The sequence below is a fragment of the Eptesicus fuscus genome, chromosome 12, assembly GCF_027574615.1.
Source record: "Eptesicus fuscus isolate TK198812 chromosome 12, DD_ASM_mEF_20220401, whole genome shotgun sequence".
Classification (NCBI taxonomy): Eukaryota; Metazoa; Chordata; class Mammalia; order Chiroptera; family Vespertilionidae; genus Eptesicus; species Eptesicus fuscus.
Window position 1 is genome coordinate 37,693,376 of NC_072484.1, and position 14,229 is coordinate 37,707,604.

General features: G+C 40.9%; 1 protein-coding gene across 5 annotated transcripts in view; it reads left to right on the top strand.

Moving 5' to 3' along the window:
• Positions 1 to 14,229, top strand: part of RPRD1B (regulation of nuclear pre-mRNA domain containing 1B) — an 83,165-nt gene that overhangs the window by 13,260 nt on the left and 55,676 nt on the right. For 4 of the 5 annotated variants that reach the window (XR_008557647.1, XR_008557648.1, XR_003620667.2 and 1 more), the window contains exons 3-5: positions 2,333 to 2,466; positions 12,611 to 12,723; positions 13,183 to 13,309. Coding sequence is in view for 2 of the 5 variants with exons in the window: in XM_008149631.3 (XP_008147853.1) it covers positions 2,333 to 2,466; positions 12,611 to 12,723; positions 13,183 to 13,309 (374 nt within the window). In the remaining 3 variants the exon portion in view is untranslated. The remainder of the gene's footprint in view (positions 1 to 2,332; positions 2,467 to 12,610; positions 12,724 to 13,182; positions 13,310 to 14,229) is intronic. The other variant, XM_028157738.2, reaches the window with a different exon arrangement.

The following is a 14,229-nucleotide window of genomic DNA, read 5'->3' on the forward strand; positions in this document are numbered from 1 at the left end:
AGCATATCAGAAGATAAGTAATACGGAGAAGAATTAAATAGGGGTGGGGAGTGTAATTTTAAATTAGGGGCATTAGGGAAGGACTCACTATGAAGTTGCTGTGGAGTAAATCCACACCTAGAGGGGGAGAGCAAATGAGCCATGCCACCCTGGGGGGAATGTGGTTCCGGGCAAAATGAACTTTAAGTGCAAAGGCCCTGAGGCAGGAGAGCCATGGTAGCTGTTGAGGGGAGGAGGTCAAAGGTGAGGCCAGATAAATAATGGGCTTTATAGGTTTTATAAGGGCTTTCACTTCTATTCTGAGAACAAACTGGAAGTTTTGAGCAAGAGTGACATCCTCCGCATTATCGCAGAAGCTAGAATTCTATTTTTTAAGCTTTACAATAGATTGTAGGAGGACAAGGATGGAATCTGGGAGACCAGTAATGAAGCTATATTGTAGTAATCAGGCAAGAGATGATAGTGGCTTCGACCAAGCTGATAGCTGAGGAAGAGGTGAGCAGTAATTTGTTTCTAGATATATTTTGAAGATGGAGTAAAAGTGTTTTATACCAATATCAAATAATTAGTTCATGTCTTTAAGTTTTATAAACTATTAGTGGAATTTTTTCTTACCCTCACCTCTGACTAAAAGAAAAAGGTTTGCCCTAGCCGATTTGGTTCAGTGGATAGAGCATTGGCCCTCGGACTGAAGGGTTCCAAGTTTGATTCCAGTGAAGAGCATGTACCTCGGTTGCAGGCTCGATCCCCAGCCCTGTGGGTTTGGGCCCCGTGAGGTTGTGTGCGGGAGGCAACCAATCCATGTGTCTTTCTCACATTGATGTTTCTCTCTGTCTTTCCCCCTCCCTTCCACTCTCTCTAAATCAATGGGATAATATCATCGGGTGAGGATTAACAACAACAAAAAAGGTTTAACAACAACAAATTGATTTGTGTGTACTCTGATTTAGTGTTTTAACCCCAATTCAGTGAAATTTGACACTGATAATTCATAACTCACATAGTCTGACCAGATTAGGCTGAAAGCTTACCTCACTTAGAGTATTTAAAAAAAAAAAATTTCCTTATTGATTTCAGAGAGGAAGGGAGAAGAAGAGAGAGATAGAAACATCAATGATGAGAGAGAATCACTGATAGGCTGCCTCCTGCATGCCCCCACACTGGGGATCGAACTTGCAACCCAGGCATGTGCCCTTGGCTGGAATTGAACCTGGGATCCTTCAGTCCGCAGGCCGACGCTCTATCCACTGAGCCAAGCCGGCCAGGGCTCACCATGAGTATTAACATAAGTTTGAGAAAAGTGCTGTCAGGGCTCAGGGTGGATGAAATTCTCATCTCGATTTGGGATGAAGTTCCTATTAAATTAAAGATACTGGCTTATGAAGAAGTCAGGGTATCTCTTCTTGTTTGAAGTCATTTAGTGTAAGATCGTTGACATCCAGACAGCTCTACAGACCAGGAAAATTCATAGTTACAGGTGGATGATGAGGGAATTTGTTTCCTTTCAGAAAGTCTTCCCCCACTCTTCCACTTGCTGTCTCATTTTAGGTAAGCTATTGATTCACACTGAATGCTAGTTACAGTCACCTCATTGAAAAACCATCTGTTTCAAGAGTATAATATGTCAGGAAAAACTAAATTACTAAGGATTGTATTATGCTCAGTGTGTTTTAAGATTATCTTTGTGTGAACATGGAATATAGACCTAGCCCAGAATTAAGATAATTGTGAAGCAGTTAATTTAAAGTTGAGACCAGTGTATATGACTGTATTTATACATGCAGAGGTGTGTTAGCATTGATGAGTAGTACTGAATTTATTCCCCATTTTAAACATTTTTTTTTAATCTTTTTTTTTTCCTATCCTTAAAAGTTTTGGTCCCCTTTAGTTTCCAGTAGAATGTCTGGCACTAGATTTCAGTTAATGTCTTCTTAAAAAGCGAGCTGTCATGATTAATAGGGAGAGCAGTAATGAGGCTATCTATAGGCACTTAGGCAGCAGTTGGGCAGATTTGATTGATAGTATCAAATTTTGATAATTCTGTCTGTAAAAATCAGCCATTGACTTTTTGTCTTAGTTGCCCATCTTTCAAAGGGGATAAAAGACAGATTACTTTTACCATATAATCTCTCTCATTCCGCCACAGAAAGAATGTAGTTTTCTGTTCAAGTGTTGGGTATCCACTTATCACAAAATATACCTTACTCTTCCTTCTGTTTTTAAATGTGTAAATATTTTAGTCAGTTGTTGATTTTTTAAAAAAGTACATCTATCTTAATTAAAAACAAAAAAATCATAAGCTTATATATATCTTTTCATCTTTTCTGGGCAGAGAGGCAGATGAAGGCTGTAAAAAACCTTTAGAAAGATTGCTGAACATCTGGCAAGAAAGAAGTGTGTATGGCGGCGAGTTCATACAGCAGCTGAAGCTGTCTATGGAGGACTCCAAGAGCCCTCCCCCCAAAGGTAGAAACATCACCACATGTTTACAGCTCTTGGTCTTTGCCTACTTTCGAATCAGATATGAAAAGCTGCAGTGGGGGTTGCTGTGAACCACCAGCGATTATATGATTCTTCAAAGAGATGATCATAAATGATGGTGAGAATTTATGTAGTGCTCGCAGCGTGTAAGCCTGGTTCTAGTATTCATGCTATTCATCTCACACCCTAACTTTGCTCTGTGCCCTCCTTGGCTCTCCTGCCTTTCAGTTTCTGTGCACCAGGGAAAGGAACAACAATGTTTTTTAGAGTTGATTAGGAAGTACCTTGGACAAAGATTCCGTCCTAGCTCTGGCACTAAATACTCTGGGATCGTGGATAAGTCCCTTAGCCCTTTTAGAATTGGTTTAATTAAATATTGATGTGGTTTTGGATCATACTTTTGATGATTGTCAGCTTTCTGTCTAAAATTGATTTTGGTCTCTACTGAACTCAGGATATCCTTGGGAAGTGTGTACATCTCTGTAAGTTAGTTTTGCCAAGTCCTTAAGAGCTTATGTTATTTAAAGATAAGAACAAACATTATTTGGTTCTTTGACTTCTATTTAGTTGTTCAACTCTAGTTGGCATGACATGTTTCTAAGCTACGACCTGATCTGTACACATACCCATTGCCTGGAGGATCAAGTCCAAGTACTAATAAATTATTTAGGACCCTTTAGAATCTGAGCTAGTTTACTTTTCCAGATTCTTCTGTCATTCCCTTATATATACCATATTCTTTTGGCCACACCAAACCATTTTCCCTCTGGGTGCTCTACTGGTGCCTCTTCCATTGCATTTGTTGTTACCTCTGCCTGAAATGTCCTTCTACCGCTTTCTCTGTGTGGTGAACTCATTCTTCAAGAATTGCCACTCATCCTGACATCTTCCCTAGCTCTTCTAGCACTTAGAGCCATTCCCCCTGTGTTCCTCTAGTACTTCTTACATGTCTCTGCTGTAGAATACAACCACGGCAATAGCATTCATTCGGCAACCCGTTATTATGTACCTTCTGTGATCTCTTCCAGATCTGAGTTTATATGTATTTTAGGGAGGATAGCTTTCCTGTGAAACTAGAGGTTACAGGCTCCCTAAGAATGATATAAATGTTTTCAGACTGCAGGTCATTGTTGTTTTACTTGGAGTTGATAAAAAAACAACACACACAACAATTTTGGGGTCACTCTGCACAGTAGGTCCTGAAAAGCAAGATGTTTCCTACCTCGGAATCTGGTGATGTTTGTATTGCGTCCTTTGGTGGTATTCTGCACAGTGTTGAGGAATTATTTAGCAATCTTTACTCTGCCTCAGAGTTCATTGGTAAACAGTGCTAATTTTTTAAAATACCTGTGGGCAAGTAGGAGAGCTCTGAAATACAATGTTTGAAGCTAAGTGTTGAATTTCAGGTCAACAAGTACTTGCCAGACATGTGCTTTGACTAAACAGCTATGCTATAGGAGGAGAGAAGAGTGAGAAATAGTTCTGCACTCAGAGAGCAGCCAGACAAATAGGGGAATTTGTGGCCCTGGTAGGTTTGAAAATAGCTTCACTGGGTTTCTCAGTTTTTTGAACATCTAGATATTAACAACAAGGGAGGCAGTATTCCTCTGGGTGGAGGATAATGCTAAAGATAATTTCTCCTGTATTCTGTAAAGACGAAAACACCTTGGAAGGTTCCAACATGTGTATTAGTCCTAGTCAGTCACTCTGTCTTTTCACTGTCTTCTTTGGACCTGAGTTATCAGAATATTTTACCACAATCCTTTCAAAATATGGATGCTTTCTCCAGTAATTTGTTTGTAAATTTAAATAGTCTTTTTATATTTCACCTTTAATTCATGGGCAATTCTTTATTTTTAGACAACTTTAGAATTTATCTTTGAAATAAAATTTTTCCTGTGGAACATTGACAGTTCTAACATTGGAGAATGCATGAAATTAGGAATTTTGTTTTAGAACTAGAGATTTCTTGAGTTATGTACCAGTCTCCCCAGGTGCAAGACCAGGTGTTCTAAGGTTGCCTCTCTTTTTGGGAATACTCATGCTTTTGCTTGACTGAATGGGTCATACATGAACCACACATTATTGTATAGTTGTAGAAGGATTTAGAAAGGAAAGGCAGATACAAAGGAAATAGCATTTAATTGAGCATATATTAGGTACCAGCCTCTGCTCACTGCTTTTCATAGTAATTTATTTTAGCTCCTTACAACTACTCTTTTAATTTGGGAATTAAATCACAACTTTATAGGCAGATGACTACATTTTGTAATGTGATTTGAGAACCTTCATGCTATTTTCATATTTCAGATGAGAGTACTAAGGCTCACAAGGGTATAGTAATGTTGTCTAAGTAGATATAATTGATAATGGAGAATTCAAATCCAGATCTATGTGACTTCAAAGCCTGTGTTCTCTATACCATGCTTCATTCTAAAAGCACAGTAGACTTGAATTAGGGTATGAATTCATGAGCAGGCCACCTAACTTTCCTGGGTCTTAGGGTGGTTAGCTTAGCTATTCAGAGCAGGGGTTTGACATCAGACTTCCAGAGTATGAATCCCAACTTTGTCATTTTCAAGTTTTGTGACCTTGGGCACAGCATTTGACCTGTCTGGGCCTCAGGTTCTTCACTGTACTTTAATGGCTGTTAATAGTAATACCTTATAGGGTTGTGAGCATTATTTGAGATAATGTAGATAAGATGTTATTAATCAAGTCATGATATAGCTTTTATTTGTCCCCCTATCCTAATCCTATGAAAATTGTCCCTTCAACTGGGAGTTGTCTGGGAGTTCGACCAGGGGGTGGGGCTGGGGCTGGCTGGGGCTGGCTGGGGGAAGGGAGGGAGGCCCTGGCCAGCGGCCGCAGGTGGCCCAGGGAAGGGAGGGAGTACCTGTCCGGCAGCCAGCAGCCAGCAGCCGCTAGGGACCCTTACCAGTACACGAATTTTGTGCACTGGGTCTCTAGTAATCTAATATTCCGAGTTTTTAAATACTGTATGAACTGTAGCAAAAATAGAAGGAGACTTAATTAGTATTTTTAGTTTCTCAGATTTTGTGCAAGACTATCTGAAAGCATAGTGGTTAAGAGCACAAGTCCTAGGCCCAGCTTTCCCATGTTCAAGTCTGGACCTGGCTGCTCAGTTCAGTGAGATAATCTGGATAAAGTGCTTTCAGAACTGCCTGAAATGTCAGCCCTTTGTTTGTTGCAGATTTTTTTCTTTATTTTGCAAGGAGGGAACAAAGAATAAGGAAGCTGTTGCAAACAATATTTCCTGGATCTTTTCTCATTATAAAAGAAATATAAAATTTGTGGGTTTTTCTTTGCCCCAGAAAATTTCAAGTGCATTCTTTAGGAGATCCAGGTTTACAGGCAGATGACTACATAATGTGATGTGATTTGAGAACCTTTATGCTAACTTTTTGACTTAAAATTAGTTTCATGGTCTGCCATAATGTCTGAAAATCTACCAAAATGCAGGTCTCCAAGAGGTATATCATAAACTCTTAGGTAACTAGGATTACTTAAAAGTTAGCTGAGTACAAGTTCCCCTGGAGACAGAGACAGGTTGGAGGATAGGAGAGAAGGAGTGCAGTATGAAGACAGAAGGATTTGGGTCACTTGTGGTGTCTGTTTGCCTTGCCTGTAACAGTGTTTGAGTGAATAAAAAGGGAGTATAAAAATTGTGATCAGAAGCCAAATTGATAGGGGAAAGGTGCCTTATCCTAGATTTAGATGTAGGAAGGGGACTGACAGATTTCCTAGGTTATTTTAAAAAAATATATATTGAATTTTTACAGAGAGGAAGGGAGAGGGATAGAGAGTTAGAAACATCAGTGAGAGAGAAACATCGATCAGCTGCCTCTTGCACAGCCCCCTACTGGGGATGTGCCCGCAACCAAGGTACATGCCCTTGACCAGAATTGAACCTGGGACCCTTCAGTCTGCAGGCCGATGTTCTATCCACTGAGCCAAACTGGTTAGGGCTCCTAGGTTATTTTTAATGGTTGTCTGACTAGATTGAGAATACTGGGCATTGTGACTGCTAACTTTGTACAGATGAGTCAGGGTAGTTACCAAAGCCGGCTGTCCTGTTTGTGTAGAGGAACGCAGTGATAGTCACTTCTGGCAGTCCACTAGCGTTTTCCGAGTTCTGTGCGTCCTCTGCCTTCAACGAGTTTCAAGCTCAGTGTGTTGACACTTGCCTAGGTATTACAGGGATGGAAAATAATAGACACTTAATGTTTCTATCAGAGGTAAGGTCAGTGTCTGCCAGTGGCCATGCAAAGTAGCAATGGCCAAGTGCTGTGGGAGTTAGAGGGAGATGATGCCTGAGAGAGAGAGGGAGTACTTAAGGTGATATTACCATTACCATGAGTAAGGAAGCTTTGCACTTGGGTAGCCAGCCATTTCAGGTTTTTTAACCCTTTGCACTCGCTTGCTTTTTTCTTCTACTCGGGATTTAATGCTAACCTTGTCGAGTCACACTCGACATCTGAGTGCAAAAGGTTAATAGAGGCACGATGGGGTGAGAGCTCAGCTTTAGGAAGGTTAATCTATGATAATAAAAGCACAATATGAAAATCGGCTGAACAGCGGGACGACCATCCGGACAACCATGCTATAATACCCAATGGTGCCAGGCCAGGTAGGTGCCATGCAATTGGTTGGGGGCCTGGCCATTGCCCCATGATCGCCTTGCAGAGGGACTCCCAGGCCACTAGCTGGTGGGGCAATCAATCGGGGGGGGGGGGAGACCTCCATGATTGCCCCATTGAGGGAGGCCCAGGCCTTTGGGTGGGTGGGGCCTCCCTCTGTGGGGGCGATCCGTTGCGGAGCCCTGGCCAGGTGGGCAGGCCTACCTCTTTGGGGCGATTGATCACAGGGCTCCCGAACTGTGAGGGGGCACAGGCCGGGCTGAGGGGACCCTTACCCTCCAGTTCACGAATTTCATGCACTGAGCCTCTAGTTTAACATAAGTTGGAAAAAGAGCTGCTAGAGTCAGGGAGACCAATTGGGATAGTGGTCTGGACAAGACCTGGTATAGGGCAGATTGCTGGTAAGAAGCTATGGGAAGGAGCAGAGGAGATACGTAAGATACCCCTCAGAGCTGTGGAATCTGCTAAAAGTTGGGACTTTGGGAGAGATTCTGGTGGATCCAAGGGGTTGTACTTGGAAGATGAGACCAGTGCAAGTGTTCATAATAGAAATAAGTAGCGCAGGAAAAGAGGAATCCTATGGGGGAAATGATGAATAATTCATTTCTAGTAGGTCCTCCAAGTGGAGATAGGTGAGAACTGGAAAAGTAGGATGATAATTGTTACCTCCTATTATTGCACCCTCTTCCATCAGAATGGCAAAGGACAGAAATGGTCCTAAAATTATTTGCATTAGTTTGATTTCAGTCTGTGAGTGAGTGGCAGCATAAAGTGGTAAAAGGAATTCCAGCCTGGCCAGAGTGGCTCAGTTGGTAGAGCATCATCCTGTGCACTGAAAGTTTGCCAGTTCGATTCCTGATTAGGGTACTTACTTGGGTTGCAGGTTCAATAACAGGTTGGGGCACGTGCAGAAGGCAACCAGTCAATGTTTCTCTGTGACATTGGTGTTTCTTTCTCCCTCCCTTCCTCTAAGCATGTCCTCAAGTGAGAATTAGATTAATTATTTTTTTTAAAGGAGCTCCGAATTAGGGGGCAGATGACTTGGCTGTAGGACCCAGACCAATGAGCTCTCTGACTTTGGACATTTGAACAAACCACGGCCTGTGGTTTTTGATAGTCTCATGAAAAATCAGATGGGGAAAGTAAAGACATGGGTTTATCAAAGGCAGGGGTAGGGAATGTCTGACCTTAGGGCTGTATAAGGCCTGCAGAATCATTTGGTCTGGCCCTGCCAAGGCAGTAAGGGTGAGTTAATTAAATGTTTTTATTGCTTTCAGAGAGGAAGGGAAAGGGAGAGAGAATCATTGATCGGCTGCTGCTTCCTGCACACCCCAAACTGGGGATTGAGCTCGCAACCCAGACATGTACCCTCACCAGGAATCGAACCGTGACCTCCTGGTTCATAGGTTGATGCTCAACCACTGAGTCATGCCAGCCGGTAAGGCAGGCTAATTTTTTTGGGGGGGGGGTGGGTGGTGGGGAGGATTCAGGATTTACATTTATTTATTTAAATTTTTTTAAAAATATATTTTGATTTTTTACAGAGAGGAAGGGAGAGGGATAGAAAGCTAGAAACATCGATGAGAGAGAAACATCGACCAGCTGCCTCCTGCACACCCCCTACCAGGGGATGTGCCCGCAACCAACGTACATGCCCTTGACTGGAATCGAACCTGGTACCCTTCAGTCCGTGGGCCGACGCTCTATCCACTGAGCCAAACCGGTTTTGGCTATTTTAATTTCTTTATTGATTAAGGTTTAAGTTGATTATTTTGTATGGCCCTCGAGTCCTATATAATAAAAGCCTAATATGCTAAGTGTCCGGTTGTCCGGTGACCGGTAGACTGTTCAACCAATCAAAGCTTAATATGCTAATGACATGCTAAGGCCACTCAACCGCTCACTATGATGTGCACTGACCACCAGGGTCAGACAGTTGACCGGTTGACCAGTTGCTATGATGTGCACTGACCACCAGGGGGCAGATGCTCCAACTGGTAGGTTAGCTTGCTGCTGGAGTCCAGCCGATCAGGACTGAGTGAGATGGGCCGGACATGCCCTGGAGCCCTTCTGCGGTCCTTCCCCAGCCCCGATCGTGCACCAGTGGGGTCCCTCAGCCTGGCCTGCACCCTCTTGCAATCTGGGACCCCTCAGGGGATGTTGGAGAGCTGGTTTCAGCCCAATCCTGCAGGCCATTCCCCTCAGGAAGGCTCCTGACGCAGGGCTCATGGCTGGTGAGCACTGCTGCAGCAGTGCAAACCTCTCCTTATAGGCACTGATTGGGCATGAGCCCGCAACAGGTGCAGTGGGGCCAGGATGAGTGGGAGTGGCAGGTAGGAGTTGCAGGCGGCATTGGACTGCGGGTTTTGGCCCAATCCCCTCAGGCCACCCCGAGGGACCCCACCTGTGCATGAATTTGTGCACCAGGCCTCTAGTAATGTTATAAATATCCATATGGCCCCTGGCATAAAAAAGGTTCCCCACCCCTGATCTAAGGGGCCTGCCAGTGCTCAATTCAGTGGTTCTGAGTGTCCTGAGGTATTTAGTGATGTGTGGTTTTTATATATAAACTAGAGGCCCGATGCACTGAAATTCACACAAGAGTAGGCCTTCCTTCCCCTGGCTGCAGGCACCAGGCTTCCCTCCAGCTGCACCTGGGATCCGGCTTTGGACGTCCGGTCTAATTAGCATATTACGCTTTTATTATTATAGACATTTTTGTATGAGAGTTTGAAAACTAAAGGATTCAAGTTTTATAATTCTTTTTACTTTAGTTAATATATTTAACAATTGTTTATTGACTACTCTTCTAGATATTTGGAAGTGAACAAAATAATACAAATTTTCCCTATTTTTTTGCTCTTATGCTTAAATTCTAAGTGTAGTGGTTAAATCTCTATGTGGGTCATACTTCACACTATCCATTAATTAGATAGCTACTGTATGCAAATCACTGCTAGATATTTCAATGCAAAGTATATCCTAATAGATTTTCTGTTTTAAAAATACAGCAGTCCTTGCATTGCATAGTAGTGCAGCAGTTTAAAAGTGACCATGTAAGCTGAAACCATGCAAAGTGATTTTAATAATCAATAAAGTTATGATCTGTAACTTTTAAGATTTTTTTGTTAAAGAATTAAAATCTCACTGTTGATTATAATTGTATATGGAAACAAAATAGTAAAATTAATATTTAGCATGCTATAACAAAAGATTAGAAGCATTGAGAATTAAAGTGTTTTATTTCTTTGTAACAAACTTGTAACAAGTGATTCAAATGGGGCTTGCTTGCTTGTACAGTTTATGATACAGAACAAGTATCTTTTCTGTCTTAATGAATTGTCATACTCCTAAGTTTGGTTCAGCTTCCAACATTTTATTCTTTGTTTTCAATGTCATGAAAATATCTCTCAGAGTTCCTTTAATATGAAGTTCTTTGTCAGCATCACTTCCCCTGGGACATTGTCATTTTCATCATAACCACTTTCTTCATTGATTTGATCAGTTGGTCTCACTAAGTTCCTCTGGCTTTGAGTCCAGAGTCTCTAGATGCCTGTGGCAGTGCCAACATTCCTACAGCTAGCTGTTTCTGCTATAGCTCCATTGACGGTCCCCCTTCAGATTGCACTTAGATAGTATTAGTTTTAATTTCTTTGCTGCTCTTTCATCTTTGTCAGTCAGTTCTTTGTTTTGATTATTCATTTTTATAAAATGTCTTGTGGATTTTAGCATTGGGGATAATATAACAATCTACTGTCTGTGTCTGAACTGAATAACCAGTCACTGACCTTGAAGAAGTGATATGGTTACTGATCATGATGCACTTCTATTACTTATATAGTGATTTGTGGACTGCAGTTAGTAGTGATACTTGTTCTTTATGCAATTACTCGTAGTTAATATGCCATGGTAGATGAAATTTGGACAATGTTGTTGAGGAACTGGTGTTGTTTAACTAAATCATGGTAACAAATCTCTGCATACTAGAATTGTGCAAAGTGAGGTCTGCCTGTATTGCAGATGTTTCTTTTATTAGTAGAATAGACAAAAATCATTAAGAAAAAATAAAGTTCATGATATTAACTTGGCTTTCGTATCAAATATAGCTTGGCCAATTAATGTGTAAGGTAGAAAACAGGAACTACATCGTTGGTTCTGGAAGAAAATGTTCAATTAAGCAAGAAGAATATGTTCTGTTTATAACTTAACAGAGTTCTGAGGTAGGTGCCTGGTGACCCCTAATTTAACGGATGAGAGGATAATTGTGTGGTGCTAGATAATGTGACTGCCTTGAAAAGAGCACAGATTTTGTATTCATACCTTTAAATGTGTTACTTAATCTCTCTGAGTTCATTCTCTCACCTGTAAAATGGAAATATTACACCTTAGAATTGTTGGAAAGATTAAATGTAAAGAAACTATTGCAATGCCTGGCACATGTTAGGAGTTCAATAGTTTCTTTTTGTTTTGTTCTATTGATTTCAGAAAGGAAGGGAAAGGGAGCGAGATAGAAACATCAATGATGAGAGAGAATCATTGATTGGTTGCCTCCTGCACACCCCTTTCTGGGGATCGAGCCCGCAACCCGGGTATGTTCCCTGACCGGGAATCAAACTGTGACCTCCAGGTTCATAGGTTGACGCTCAACCACTGAGCTACACTGGCAGGGCATCCAATAGTTTCTTTACTTTTCAAACCTAAATTTATCATTTAGATTTATGTCCCATAATTGTTTGGCACTTATTTTGTATTGTACAGTTTGGTGCAAAATGAATGATCTTGGAATTAATACATGTATCATAACAAGATAAAAGCACACAGTACAGATAATTAAAAATGTAAACTGTTAGCTTCAAAAGTGGTTAATTTTAAAATGGAAACTTAAGTAATTTTTCCCAGTGATATCAATCATATTTCTCAGTTATTTTTAATTTTAAGATAAGATTGTTTTGTTTTTAAAAGGATAAAGGATGCTTGTGTTTAGAGTTTTGAACAATTTTGATGGGTTTCTCTCTACTATTTATTTTCTGAACTTATCCCAGAAAGCATAACAAATCTTATTTTATATGCAGCATATTCTCTATAAGCTCTTGCACACATCGGTTTGCTTCATTATATTGTTTGATGGATTTCTTACCATTTTACTTCTGTTAACTTTGTTTTTTAAGATAATGAGTTTTTAAATGAAATGTGTTAATTTAGTAAGTTTCACATGATTTTAGATGTTTGTTTTGAGTAGTATTTTTCCAGTGAGTCAATCTGAGATGATAGACTAAGGCCATTTTGACTCTATTCAGTAAAGTAGAACTACCACCAATTTAAAATAACTCATAAGAGGTTAATGTTAAGCTATCTCTGAAAATGAACCCTCCTGCCCTTTTTTACATGTGACCCATTATGCATAACATTTAATGCTTACTTTTGTAGGCTTTGGGTTCTCAAATTTATCACTTCTTTCTTTCCTGTAGCAACAGAGGAGAAGAAATCTCTGAAGCGAACTTTTCAACAGATACAAGAGGAGGAGGATGATGACTACCCTGGAAGCTACTCTCCCCAAGATCCTACTGCAGGACCCCTCTTGGTATGTCTTGATCCCCAGAGGATAGGGCAGAGTGACTTGGTGAAGTGACCTCTAGTTGGAGATTCTGACCACAAGGTGGCGCAGGTGACCAATACTATGGAATCACCAAAGGGTAGTTCTCAGGGCATCAGGTACAAAATCCACCCAGTGAAGCTTGCCAGACAGCAGGCTTGACTTTGTCTTTGCGTGGCAGGACTTTGGCATGGATTTATGTTTTATAGTGTATTTGGATTTGGCATTTTTTTTTTTTTTTTACTCCTAGAAATTGAGAATATTCTTTAAAAATAGATTTTTGTGAAAGGATATAGAATTATTAGAATTTTACTCATGTTCTGCCATGGGCACGTAAATGTCAGACATGATCATTTTTAGAATTTGCCTCCACCTCATTTAACTCCAACTAATTTGTTTTATACCCCATGTGTTAACGGATAGTGTTGTTTGTGTTTTATTGTATAGACTGAGGAACTAATCAAAGCTTTGCAGGACCTGGAAAATGCTGCATCAGGGGATGCTACTGTCCGACAGAAAATTGCTTCTTTGCCCCAGGAAGTGCAAGATGTTTCTCTGTTGGAAAAGATAACAGGTAAGAAGGAAGAATTTGGTTGAAAGATGAGGGAAGAAGGACATATCTCTAATTCATCAAACTCTATGGCATACTTATGTCTGCAGGTGTAGACTCTCCATTTGGTATAAGGTGCTCTGCCATCCTGGGATGTAGAAACATAACTCACATGCCAAACAATGAAGCTGCTGCAATAGTCCAAGCTTGAATAGAGATTCTAGGAATTATTGCAAATATGCTGGCATGCCACACATCTTGTGGCATTGTAAGTAAGGTCTGTTGAAAACACAGTGCAAATTGTGTGGGCTGGGGACTGAAGGGGGAAGACATTAAATTCATGACTTATTTAAAATATATATATATTTCAGTGCTGTGTGATGTATACATTGCACACTGACACTCCCCATAGATGATAGTGCCTTCGATGCCAAGAACTCTAGATGTGTATTGTTAGTTGTGTCAGTTTGCCCTATTGATGATCACCCCCAATTAAACAGGGAGGGACAGTTGACATTAATCTCCCTTTATGCATGGGGAATTGAAAGAAGGAATGAAGCATGAACTAATATTTATAGAACATGCTCTGTGCCATATACTTCTACTCTTCGTGTTAATCTTTGAGACAACTGAATATAAATCCCTGTATTACATAGGAGGAAATTGAGTCTTTGAGATGTTAAGGGTCTTGCCCAAGATCTTGGGATTTCAACCTGGGCTGCAAAGCCTATTTTATTTCCATTAGGAAAGCTCAGACCTTTCATTCCACTCTCTTCTGAGGTCCACCGTTTTTTCCCTACCAGTTCCTTGACTTGGCTGCTTCATTAACTCCCTCCATATCCATTTAAAGGAAATCAAGGTGGCTCATGAAGCCTTTCCTTCATTCAACAAATATTTGAGGCACACTGTGTAGCAGATGCTCGTGGTGTACTACCATATCTCCT